The following is a 13,663-nucleotide window of genomic DNA, read 5'->3' as shown; positions in this document are numbered from 1 at the left end:
GGGGATTTTTTCTAGTAGCTGAAATTGCTTAGTTTAAAAGTTAATTAGAGATAATGTAATTCAATTTAATTGACCACTCAAAAATTTCCTTGCTAAATTGTAAAACTCAGGAAGTCAGATTCCTACAGGGGAAACCTCCCCCACTTAAAAGGGGGAAATCCCTAACTCCCCTCCCTAACCAACCCCAGCCACCTTCCAACAGCCGGCAGCCGCCTTAAACAAACGGGGGGGAGGCTCGGGCAACCCCTCGCGTTTAAAACAAACAAACAAACAAACAAACAAAAAAAAAAAGACAGAAAGGCAAGCAGTTAGCGAGGGAAGCGGAGGACAAAGGGGACGCATGCTGGGAGGGAGATTGATTAAGGGAAACAGCTGGCGTGCGAAGGAGCAGTCTTTTCACTCCAGGCTGCTCAGGATTTTTTAAACGAGGCGCCATTGTCTGCACAGCTGGAAGCACGCGCAGCTCTTTGTTACAACCGCACGTGGCATAGGCAGCCTTGTTAACACATGCGCAGTAGTTTCCTGGCAGCGGCGGCCATATTTTTTGTCCAAACAGGGGAGTTAAAGTTCCTTAAGGAAGCTAGGTTCAGCCGCTGGAGTGAATAATAGGCAAGCAGTACTGGGGTACTAAAGCATCTATTAGTCATTCAGAGACATTCAAATCAGACACATAGCTACTGATGCCAGGACTTGATGTCTTCTACCTAAAGTAAATAAGAACCTTTCATAACTAACTGTGTTTAGTTGCCTTTGGCTCCTTCCAGACTTCGGGTCCCCCATTAGTGGCCCGTACGCCTCTGGATTTAGTGGTGGGTTCCAGGCATCCCCAGTCGCGTGCCTGTCCTTACCCACCATAGTCAAGCCGGGTTCCAGGCATTCCCATTAGCGTGCCTGTTCTTATCCGTGCACAGTGACTAACTCTGACAATTTGGCAGAGTCTGCTCCTGAGTTCCAGACGCCCCCAGTAGTGCGCCTGTCCTTACTCAAAGTTGGAGCTCTCCTACTACCTGGGTCCCCCCTATCGCGGCCCAGCGTTAGTGGAGAATGGAGGAAGCAATCATTCCCTCCACTGGAGCCCCGCCTTCATCCTCTGGAGCACCTGCTTCAGAGGATTCGGAATCCTCTGCAGCCCCTAGAAAGGCTGCAAGGAAGTCATCAAAGAAGGCTGACAAACAGGCAATCAGAAGACACCAAGCCCTAGAAAAAGAGTTCGACAGAGCCCAGAAAAGGGCCAGAATTGAAAATAGGCAGAATGGGGGAATAGGTTCTGATCTACCGCTGGGTCTCCCTTCATCCCCACGGGCCATTTGGTCATTAGGGAGCTCATCACAGTCCCAAACAGAGGGTGGGATAGGCGAATTCTCATCGCTCTCCCGATCCCCCTCCCCACGGAGGTTGCAGGAAACCCCGAGGACCATGCTAACCACAGCACCTGCAGGGTCCCAGGCAATGGTCACTCCTCCTGCATTGACGGGGGATCTGCTAGCTACCCTAATAGCACAGGCAGTGGACCGTGCATTTGAGGCCAGGGCTCAAACTTCAAAAGCCAAGTCTCTAGGACTTAGAACGAGGCATCGGGAGGAAACGGAGGACCATCAGGACCTCTCCTCCGTCTCAGACTCGTCGGTCTCTGAGGAAGCTTACCTGGACCAGCCAGGTACGTCACAAGGGATTCAAATGTCTGAGGAGGAGGAGGACACCTCACCTCAAGGGCCGTCCTTCAGCGGCCTGTTTAACCCTTCTCTTTTTGTTACTATTCTGCGCAAGGCTGAGGCCACAGCCCATCTGGGGCATGGGACACCAGCGGAGCCTGTCACAGTTGACACGGAGGCTGAGCCGACGTTCGCCGAAAAGGTAACCACTCAACACCGCATACCATGCCCGACCATGTTCCTAAACACAATAAGGAAACAGTGGGCAGCGCCAACCTCCCTACCGCTTCCTAGCAATGCGGAGAGGAAGCTATTTAACGTAGCAAAGGAGCTAGAGGGAACATTAGAGGTGCCGGTGGTGGACGAACCCATAGGTCCCCTGATATCGGACACGGCCATATCAGGAGATTTTGCTGAGGCTCTTAAAGCCGAGGACCGAAAGAGTGAGTCCAACTACAGGAGAACGCACCAGGCAATAGCTTGGGCTACCAGGGCGTCTACCTCCGCGTCCTTTTTCACCAGAGCCACACTTTGTTGGCTCCGTGAGCTACAGGGCCGGGTTCCCATGGAAGATATACGCACTCATCAGGAACTCAGCAAAATGGTAGCGGCCACGGAATATGCGTCGGACGCAACACTGTTAGCGACCAAGTTTTCAGCCAAGGCAATGGCGGCAAACAACACGAGCAGGCGCATCCTCTGGCTAAAGAACTGGCAGGCGGATACCAAATCCAAGTGGAAATTGGCTTCGGCTCCGTACCAAGGGGCAAAGCTGTTTGGTGAGGCACTAACGCCATACCTGACAGAGAACAAGGACAAGCGCAAGGTCCTTAAACACATGCTTAAAAGGCAGGACAAGAGACCCGGCTCCTGGGGAAGGAAACAATCCTTTCGTACGGAAGCCAGGGTCAACTACTTTCAAAATTCCCAACCCTTCCAAGCTAGACAGGATAGGGAAAGACAGGGGGACAGACAGAACACAAGACATAGGCAAACACAGGGAAGACGGCCCTTTCGGGGGAACAACCGCCCCTTCCGCCGTACCAGATGACTCCCGCCCAGACCTTCCCATAGGGGGCAGACTAGCAGGGTTTGCTCCCCAGTGGGAAGAGACCACCACGGACGTATGGGTCAGGAACACCATACGTCATGGTCTATATCTAGAATTTCTCTCAAAGCCCCCGAACCGCTTCCGCCCGTGCCCCTGTCCCACAAACCCAACAAAGAGAAGGCTCATGAACGAGGCCGTTCAGCACCTTCTAAACATACGGGCCGTAGAGCCGGTGCCTATGAACCAGAGAGACCAGGGGTTTTATTCTATCCTCTTCGTGGTCCCAAAACCCTCGGGGGGTTGGAGAGCCGTTTTGGATTTGAAAAGGCTAAATTTCTACATAAAATACCGCAAATTCAAAATGCAGACACTACGCTCCATCCTTGGAAGCGTAAGGAAAGGGGATTTTCTGGCATCGATCGACCTCACGGAGGCATACTTGCACATCCCTATCTCTCTGGCTCACCGCCGCTTTCTACGGTTTGCCTACAGGGGGCACCATTTTCAATACAGGGCACTTCCATTCGGCCTGTCATCAGCGCCCAGGGTGTTCACCAAGATTCTGGCGGTTCTGGCAGCACAACTAAGAAACGTACCAGTCAGAGTCCAGTGCTACCTGGACGATATTCTAATCCAGTCATCGTCCGCCCAGCAGTCTCGGGCGGACCTAAAGTTAGTGATAAAAATGCTGCAGGACCACGGCTTCTCGGTGAACTTTCCAAAGAGCCATCTAACCCCAACTACGAGAATACTCCACCTGGGAGCGGTCATAGACACAAAGGAATGCAAGGTGTACCTATCACAGGAACGCCTCAGCAGCATAAAGAAAGCCGTAAAACAGGTAAGCCGCGGTCAGTCAGTGACGCTGGTCTGCCTCTCCCAGCTGCTAGGGAAGATGATATCGACCATAGCAATAGTTCCTTGGGCAAGGCTGCACTCAAGAGAACTGCAATGGTTCATGCTCCCGTTTCAGAGACAACAAATCAGTGCATCCCGGAAGAGGGTAGGCATACCTCTGAGAGTACGACACTCCCTCAGGTGGTGGCTATCTCCAGCTCTCCTCAGGGGGTCCCCCTTCAGGGAACCAGACAGAGTAGTAGTCACAACAGATGCGAGCTTATTCGGCTGGGGAGGCCACTTGGGGACCAAGTGGACACAGGGCCGCTGGTCAGCGGTGGATCTCCGACACAACATAAACTGGCTCGAGCTGCGGGCTATTCACCTAGCGTTAAGGCATTTTCACAGCAGCATAAAAGGCAGGCACGTACTGGTCCTGACGGACAACGTGACAGCCAAGGCCCACATAAACCGTCAGGGGGGCACACACTCTCGCTCGCTCTCGGCCGAGGCCCTCCTACTGGGGGCCTGGGCGGAACAAAATCTGGCCTCCATAAAGGCCGACCACATATCGGGGGAGGCAAACATCCAAGCAGATCTGTTGAGCAGATCAACAATAGATCACTCGGAGTGGCAACTACACCCGAGGATCTTCAGGGAGGTCTGTCACCACTTCGGGCTTCCCCAGGTGGACCTTTTTGCCTCTCCTTCCAATGCCCACCTAACTCGCTTCTTCTCCCGATTCCCATCCAAGGGAGCAGAGCAGACGGACGCGTTACGGAGCCCATGGCCAAGGGGGCTCCTGTACGCGTTTCCACCCTTACCTCTCCTTCCGGCGGTAGTACGCAAGATTCTGCGGGAAAGGGCCGAGGTAATCCTTGTGGCCCCTTATTGGCCAAGGAGACCTTGGTTCGCAGACTTGAGGAGTCTCTCCCGCACGAATCCATGGCGGATTCCTCCGGAGAGGATCTCCCTCAAGCAGGGGGAGATCTCCCACCCAGAGCCACAATGGCTACAACTAGCCGTCTGGCTCTTGAACGGTCAATTTTAGCCAAGGGGGCTTGCTCACAGGGTGTAATTAGGGTCATACAGGCATCAAGGCGCCCCTCCACGAACCGTATCTACGAGGCCACGTGGAGAAGCTTCCAATCATGGTGCTCTAAACAGGAATTGTTACTCGAAGGGATCACAATTCCCAAGATCCTAGAATTTTTACTAGATGGCCTAGAGAGGGACCTCTCGCCAAACACACTGCGCAGGCAAATCGCCGCCCTCTCAACTATACTTTCTGCCAGCCCCGGTGAATCCTTGGGCAAGCATCCCTTAATACGATCCTTCCTCAAGGGGGCTGCAAACATCAGACCGCCAACCGTGCATAGGTATCCATCGTGGGAACTACCACGAGTACTACAAGCTCTTACCAGAGCGCCCTTCGAACCACTCAAAACATGTGACATTCGCTATCTGACCCATAAGGTAGCATTCTTGGTAGCCATCACGTCAGCTCGGCGGATATCCGAGTTAGCTTCTCTCTCAATGAGGAAGGACCTGTGCCATTTTCACAGGGACAAGGTAGTCCTAAGAATAGACCCTTCATTCATTCCAAAGGTCAACTCCCTTTTTCACAGATCACAGGAAATAGTCCTACCAGACTTCTGTCCAAACCCAGCTCATCCCCTGGAGCAACAATGGCACACCTTGGACGTACGCAGGGCACTAAGACATTACATTTCACGCACAGCGGAATTCCGACGCTCGGAAGCGCTTTTCATATCCTTCAACCCTGCTACTAGGGGCCGGAAGGTCTCGTCCTCTACCATCGGTAGGTGGATTAGGGCATGCATCACGGGGGCATACCAGGCGGAGTCCTTGCAAGTCCCCAAGCATATCACGGCCCATTCCACAAGGAGTGCTGCCACCTCAGCAGCATGGGCCATGCAGGCTTCTATTGAAGAGGTATGCAGGGCAGCCACTTGGGCCTCGCCCTCTCCATTCATTCGTCATTACAAAATCGACAGGTACTCCTCTGCAGAGGCCTCCTTCGGTAGGAGGGTTCTCCAGCAGGTGCTAGACCAAAGTTGCACACGGGACCAGTCTATTCCCCAACCCAAGGGACAATAGGCTTTGGTATGTCCCACTGCGTGGATTATCCATCTCCAGTGCTGGAGAAGGGGCGTTGACTTACCTGAACGCCTTTTCTCAGCACGGAGATGGATAATCCACACCCACCCTTATAGACTAGAATAATAGGGTATATTTAGTGGAGCCAAAACGTCTTACTGTCAGTCAATGGCTGCGCTCGAGTCAAAACTGGAGGATCATGGTCCAAGACGGGGCGTGGCAACTTTGGCTGACTGATCTGATTGGCCAGGAATACAGTCTCAACCCACTGCGTGGATTATCCATCTCCGTGCTGAGAAAAGGCGTTCAGGTAAGTCAACGCCCCTTCTAGAGACTGGATTCTATTAGTGATCATATAGGGAGGAAAATGCTCAGCCAAACCGTATCATGACTCAGTTCTCAGTGCCTAGTAATACAAGAAGTCCCGTTACCAGTAATATTGGACAGTGTTGTTCTGGATAAGATTGTACTACCTCAGACACAATTTGTGGGTAACCTGAGGGTCCTCCTCACTCTTGGCTCTTGCTTGAAGTGAAAGTGACAGCCTTACTAAGAAGGGCCTTTGCATAGATAACATAAATCCTTATAAACATTCTGCAGTTCACCTATGCCAGGGCTTTTCAACCAGTGGTACGGGTACCATCTGTGGTACATTGGCACCTGGCAGGTGGTACGCAACCATCCTAGAAAAGTGGTAGTGGGAGAGGGGAACCGGTGGCAGCACCGCAGAAGCCTGAGTGAGAGATGGCTGGAACTGCAGGGCTGTCAGGGCTCAGCGTAAGTGCCAGGATCAGTACTTCTTCGGGACTGTCAGGGCTCAATGGAAGCGCCAGGATCAGCACCAGGCTCCAGCTAGAGCTCAGCACTGATCCTGGCGCTTCTGCTGAGCCCAGAAGAAGCACCAATCAGCTGGAATGTTGCAGCATCTCCAGGGTCTTTTGATTTACATTCAGATGCTTGGCAACTGATTCATATTTATGACGGTCACAGTGTCCCAAGGTCATGTGAAGTGCAACCACCCAGCAGACGGGGGAAATAAAAACCAAATACCCCCCCACCCCACCCCTGCTGCCAATCCTCAACAGAAATGCTGACAACAATGAAAACCTCGGACAGGAGGAAGGGCGCCGCCGGGTGGGCAGGCAGGTGTCTTGCTCAGGTGTGGCTTGGGGGGCACTTTTTTCAGTGCCATTGTAACTTCGACAATCACTAAGCAAACTGTTGTAAGTCGAGGACTACCTGTACTTTATCACTTTTTCCTTTTTTTTTTTGGTCATCAAGTTTTTCACACCTTGCTAGGCGACTGGTGGTACTCGGATGTTGCCATATCCTAAAAGTGGTACAATGGGTGAAAAAGTTGAAAAGCCCTGGCCTATGCAATACCTGTTGCACTGGCTTTCAGCTGCAAATCCATGTATAATTACGTATAAAGCCTTAGGTTCTGGATATCTAAAAGAGCACCTTGCTCCAAAGTTGCTGCTCAGTTACCCACATCCTGGATTACTGCAGTGCACTCTGCATGGGACAACCATCCTGGAAGAGTATTTGGAAGCTACAGCTGACATAGAAAGCAGTCCTGCGGATAGTTCTAGGAGCCCCTAGAGTGGCCCATTTAACACTGCTGTTGCACAAACTGCACGGGTTGCTGGTTTGCTTCCAAGTCCAATTCAAGGTATTGGTTATCATCTTTAAACCTCTTTATGACATGGGCCCGGGTTACCTGAGGAATCATCTCACCCAGTGAGACTGGCCCATCCTATTCATTCCAACAGAAGAGGCATGCTGTGAACCCTTTTGTTAAGGAATTCTGTCTGGCAGAATCCAGGATAAGGACTTTTCTGCTGTAGCTCCCATCCTCTAGAACATCACACTCCTCAAAGTGAGAACTGCTCCCACCCTCTTGTTCTTTTGCAAGAGCCTCAAACTGGCTTGGCTGATTGACCTGGGCTCCTGATGAGAACATTCCATATTGGAACTCATTAGTGAACTATACAGAAGATTCCACCTCTACCCCATTGCATTCCGGTTTCTAACTCAAGACGTTTCTGTTAATTTTAACATTTAATGTTCTAATATTTTGTATTTTGCTTTTATGTTGTTATAAGCCCTCCAGAGTCACTTGACGGTAAGACGGGCAGCATGTAAATTTAACAAATGAATAAATATAGTGGCAGGTGGGCATCCTCTGGATCAAGTCTGTGTCTTAGCATCAGAATAGGGGACACCAGCTGAGAGAAAACTAATTTAGAACTTTAAAAAAATCTTGCATTAATATAATTTAATCAATAAGCTTATTAAGTATAGAAGAATTATTTTTTCCAGGAATTACTGAAGCTTCCCTTAAAGAAGGAAGGTTGAAAGTGGAAAATAATTGCTTAGGACTATGGGGCCCAGCAATGACTTTTTAATTTTAGTGACTGAATGTTTATATACAATTTGCACCTATTTTCATAATATTTTGTGAATATTATGAATATTCACTTTAGCATTCAGTTTCCAAACTTATATCTAGAAGATTGATTTATTTTTTTAAAAAAGCAACATAAAATCTCAGTATTTTTCTATATTGAGAAGCCTAGAAAACCTTCAATGATTTAACTTTCAAGTTATCAACCTTTGACATACATAATATGATAAACTGAACACAAGCAAAAAGAAATAATTAACAGAGGAAAATGGGTGAAATAAATAAACAGCTCTTACCATTTCAAGGCCTGTGACATTGAGGCTAGTAAGTTTTTGCAATGAATTTACCATTTGCACTAAACAGTCCTGAGAGATTCTATGAAGTCTGCCAATGTTCAAAACCTCTAGACCTGGACATTTAGTAGTAATTGATTTCAAGCATTTGTCAGTAATGGCTTGACAACCAAATATTTCCAGTTTCTTAAGGCTATAAAAGAACACATTATAAGGAAATTAGTAACATCCTTCAATATTAGCCATTCAACAGTCATTAAAATCATTATTCTTTTTAAAGATAAGTGCTTAAAAATAGCACCGCTCCCCAATATTAACACTAAGAAACATGAAAATAAAATATGAAAGTACTGATATAATAATACAGTGTCTTGGGCTAAGTCTAAACACATTATTCATATATTAATTGAAAAACTAAGCAGCTAGAAGTAACTATATTTTTTTCTATTATAGCCAATTCCAGAAAGTACATGCTTCTTATATCATTCAGTAGAGCACGCTTGGGATTGTTTATTTGACTATTTGCAGTTACCAATATGACAAGAAAATAAGAATGTATGTAAGAACCCTAGTAAGCTGCAGGATTCCTGATAACTATAAACAATCCATTTATAAAAATGCCCTCCCCTTTAAAACAGGTCTCTCTGTGGAATTTCTCCAGTGAGTGATAAAAGTTGTGTTGGCCATATCCAACCAAGAAAATGAGAAAGAAAAAACAGAATAAATTTGCAGGCTTTGGTTAGGTGACACATTTAACAGAGAAAGTGGATAATTTTTAGGGCCTTGAAGGATCAGCATGTATTTGTTGACATCCTGGACTAGGGACAAGATAAAGCCAGCATCATTTGATCAAGGAAGAAAAAAGTGGCTTGCCAGGATATTCTTGTGCCAAAATAAACCACAAGTGACAAATTAGCCTTAGAAATCTGGATTGTTATTCAACTCAGACTCACTAAATAGCTTCAGACCAGTAAGTTCTCTCAGCCTCAGTTTATTTTCCTGTCAGATTATATACTGATCGATCTTACAAGGTTGCACAGTAAGAAGCACCTAGGAAAAAAGATACAAATACTTTCCTATCATCATTAAGAATTCTCTATATTTTCAGCCCAGATGCTAGTTATTCCTGTTTCTCTACTCCACTTTCAGATCTTTCAGCAGACATTTATTCTGCTTAAAAGTGGGCTCTGAACAGTATGGGGAGTTGTCCACTAGAGAAGAGTAAAAAAAAATTCAAAAGGGCAGCAATTCTTCATAACTGGAAAAGAAAGAAGTGTGAACAGTTTGTAGGAAAGGAAAAGAAAAGTCACATTGGGAGTCTCTGGTTACCATCTGTTAGGTAACCAAATGGAAATATAAACAATTGCTAATGTTTGCACTGCATTTGGTTTTATATATTTTTATTCATGTAGATAAAAGATATTATACAGTTCAAATTAACCATAAAAACTAACTGTAATTAAATATTTTGTTTGTGTAGATAAATATCATGTGTACAGGGAAAGAAAGAAGTTACCTGTCTATCTCAGGCAAAGATACAAATCTTATGTAGGTGAATACATATGACAATTTAATTATGAAATAACATACAGTCAAGTTTGCCTTGAGCTTCATAAAATGTCTTCTTAATTTTGGTGATGATGCTTAACGTTCAATTCAATTTTGATCATTTAGTTAACAATTCATCCATGCTTTTTCCAAAGAGTGACTCAAGCTAAAGATAAATTTGGTTAGTATTGGGATTGAATATTTGTCCTAATTTAATGCATTTGTTAAGGAAAACAACCTTGACTGTTCTTTGGAAATACAGATATAGAAGCTGAAGCTCAAATACTTTGGCTACCAAACATTATTATTGAATAATTATTATTATTGAAGTACTTTTTGTCATTAAAGTAAACCAAACCACAATTAACATACAGGTTCAATACATACATTTAAATTCATATTGGTATTTAAAATGTGCTAAGTCTTGTAGATTTCTAAATCAATTGCATCATCTTAAAATGAAAATCACAATAAAACAACAGAAAAAAAATTGATGATTGATGGCAAATGCTACTTTTAAAAAATAGTTTGCAAAATAGTCACAGCTTTTTTGTTCACTTTTGAGTCATCTTTAACTTTTTTTTGCCATTGTGGATGAAGCACAAAACCAAGAAAGACTAAATCAGGATTGAGGTATGATTTTATTTTCAAAAATAGTAAGCCAGAGTCTCTATATCAACTAGTTATCTAATCAACTTGTGATTTGTTCCAAAAAAACAATCCATTGTTTTCATCTTGAAGTGAATATGCATACAGTACTACATTAAGATAAGAAATCAAGGAGACGATATCATAACTTCCTTTTTTTTTAAGTGAACCATGCATATTTGTTGTACTTACTCCAAGACCTAAATTCTTAAGGCATTCTGTGATAAAAATGCAAAATAATAAATGGCATTTGTAAGATTTTGTTTTCTCTTCTGAGACTAGAACTTATTCAAAGTACTGCAAGTTACAATATTTCCTCTAAGAAAAAATGACTTATATTAAACAATATAATACATTATACAGAAATAATGTATTATTGAAACTCTTCTTGTCATTGTTGTTGTTAATTGCGAAGTCGTGTCCGACCCATCGTGACCCCAGGTCTTCCTGTCCTCTACCATCTTCTGGAGACCATTTAAGTTCACACCTTCAGTGACTCCATCCAGCCATCTCATTCTCTGTCGTCCCATTCTTCTATTGCCCTCAATCTTTCCCAGCATTAGGCCCTTCTCCAGTGAGTCCTTCCTTCTCATTAGGTGACCAAAGTATTTGAGTTTCAACTTCAGGATCTGGCCTTCTAAAGAGCAGTCGGGGTTGATCTCTTCTAGGACTGACCGGTTTGAACGCCTTGCAGTCCAAGGGACTCGCAGGAGTCTTCTCCAGCACCATAGTTCAAAGGCCTCAATTCTTTGGCGCTCAGCCTTTCTTATGGTCCAACTTTCACAGCCATACATTGCAACTGGGAAAACCATGGCCTGGACTATACGCACTTTTATTGGCAGGGTGATGTCTCTGCTTTTTAGTATGCTGTCTAGATTTGCCATAGCTTTCCTCCCCAGGAGCAAACGTCTTTTAATTTCTTGGCTGCAGTCCCCATCTGAGGTGATCTTGGAGCCCAAAAAAATAAAATCTGTCATTACCTCCATTTCTTCCCCATCTATTCTTGTCATTAAAGCAAGCCAAATAACCAATTAGCATACAGGTTCAAATTGCTACAAAGTGCTTGAATGATGGCAACATGATTAACTTAAAATAAGATTTCCAACATTTGCAGTCATCACTTGTAGTGCTTGTGCCATGTTTTATGTTTCTTCCTGGAAACAAGCTGGCACCATATTTGCAGTATGCAAATGTTAGTAGTATCCAGCTAAAAAGTGAGATGATCAGAGCAACAATTGGTTGTACTTCAGTGGATTTATGATTAAATGAAAGAAGGGCTTACCAAGGGGCTGCTGACAATGGAGGCAACTGTCTATAAAGAAGACAGTGAAAAAAGCAGGAGAGAATCAGAAACAAAAGACAGAGAACATTCTGTATTGTTGGAGCTCACATAGATCTTTCTAAGAAGATTCTACGTCTGAGCCTTCAAGAGAAAAGACACTGTAGAACAAAAGATAGGATATAGATCTTTGAAAGACAGAGAGGATGCAGCAGCACTTCTCAAGAAAATAGAGAAAAAAACTTACGGTGTTACCTTGGATGATGAAACATCTGCAAGAAAACAATTGAGCTTAGAGAGCACCAAGGACCTCATAGTTCAACCCTGATCTGCAAGTACTTTTCTACCATAGAAAATATTCTTCTATCATAGAAAATTTGTAACTGATCTATTGCTACAAAGAACTGAAACTAACATATTGTACATCCGGAGGATCAGTGAGCTTGTGAAGTACTGTATGCTAAGTACCAAGAGTAAGAATCAGGAATCTGAAAGAACTTCCAAAACTTAGCAAGTTCACAAACAATTGTTGCTTCTCCCAAGCTATATATACGGGAACATATGTACAGCTACAATCATATCATAATTTAACAGATAAGGAACGGAACTAAATAACCTAGTCTTTTTATTTATTCATTTATATCCTCATTTATTCAAAAGGAATCCACAGAAAACACTTTAAAAAAGACAGGTGAATGAGATGGTGTCCAAGAGACAAAGGTTTGTAAGATCACAGTCTGAATTATCCAGATAATGGACTATTGAAACACCATGCACTGCAATCCACAAATATTAGTAAAAGTAGCTTAAGCATAGTAAGCTATTTTTTTCTGTCGCAATAGCAGGGCCTTTGAAACTACTTAATAAAAAAACAACCAGAGAGTTATTTTATAAAATTTGTGACCTGAGTCTACGCACTAATGTTCAGATTATGGAAAATAAAATAAGATGAATATAGTAAAAGAAAGCATATTAAGAATAGTGGAAACCTGGGTCGTACGACTTCTACAACTAAAGTAGAACTGAAGAACACAATTTATTCAAAAGGAAGTAATAGAAATATTAAAAGACAGTTGTAGGTTAAAAAAATTCATATCTCCTCAGAAACCCAAGAGATGAATTTAGTGATACTACAATTAACATCTGGATTAAAATATGTAGAGGAATGAACAAAAGTAATACTGATGACCACTATCACAACATGAACACAAAGAAAAGATGTGTGGTAAGTTATATAAAAATAAACTATAGAATTATAATTATCAAAGATACATAGAGTAATTGTGATGGAGGATTTTTTAATTACCCTTACTTATGCTGGGGGATATATTTTATCAAACGTGGTCCACAAAATTTCTAACTTACCTTGTTGGCAATTTAATTATTAAAAACTGGAAAACAGCACAAAAGCACAGTATCAGGTATCCTTGATACTAGTCATGACAGGATTTAAGATAAAGGATGGTAAATTCCACTGAATTGAGATGGAGATCCCTTTCTAATGATCAGAGAAGCTTGTTAAGTGAACCAATTACACAGTGAGGCAGTGGCCTGTTCTTTGCTTAGATCATGTATTCAAGCAAACTAAACAGTCATTTGTCCAGGATGCTTTCCTTAAGTCTGGACTCAATTAGAAAGGCCTGTGTGTCCTGGGTTTAAATTCATGAATTTGACTTCTTTATCCTAAAGTACAATTGCCAAGCATAGCTAACCACTACCATTCAATAGAAAAGGTTGTTTCTATAGTTATTGTGATTTGGCAGCAAAAAAAATAAGTCCAATTTTATAGAAATTAAGGGGCGAAATCATTGTGAACCTTTCTAAATT

The 13,663-nt window shown here is 43.9% G+C and overlaps 1 protein-coding gene across 5 annotated transcripts in view; it reads right to left on the bottom strand.

Annotated features, from left to right (window-relative positions):
- LOC120299084 overlaps positions 1-13,663 on the bottom strand; it is a 39,257-nt gene that overhangs the window by 1,345 nt on the left and 24,249 nt on the right. For 4 of the 5 annotated variants that reach the window (XM_039323523.1, XM_039323526.1, XM_039323527.1 and 1 more), the window contains exon 10: positions 8,365-8,554. In XM_039323523.1, coding sequence (XP_039179457.1) covers positions 8,365-8,554 — 190 coding nt within the window. Of the gene's footprint in view, positions 1-8,364; positions 8,555-12,083; positions 12,109-13,663 lie in introns of those variants that run through there. The other variant, XM_039323528.1, reaches the window with a different exon arrangement.

Source organism: Crotalus tigris, unplaced genomic scaffold (assembly GCF_016545835.1).
Source record: "Crotalus tigris isolate CLP2741 ecotype Arizona unplaced genomic scaffold, ASM1654583v1 scf7180000024276.985868, whole genome shotgun sequence".
Taxonomy (NCBI): Eukaryota; Metazoa; Chordata; class Lepidosauria; order Squamata; family Viperidae; genus Crotalus; species Crotalus tigris.
The sequence above is the reverse complement of the archived record's forward strand: the minus strand, read 5'-3'. Positions and strand labels throughout refer to the sequence as shown.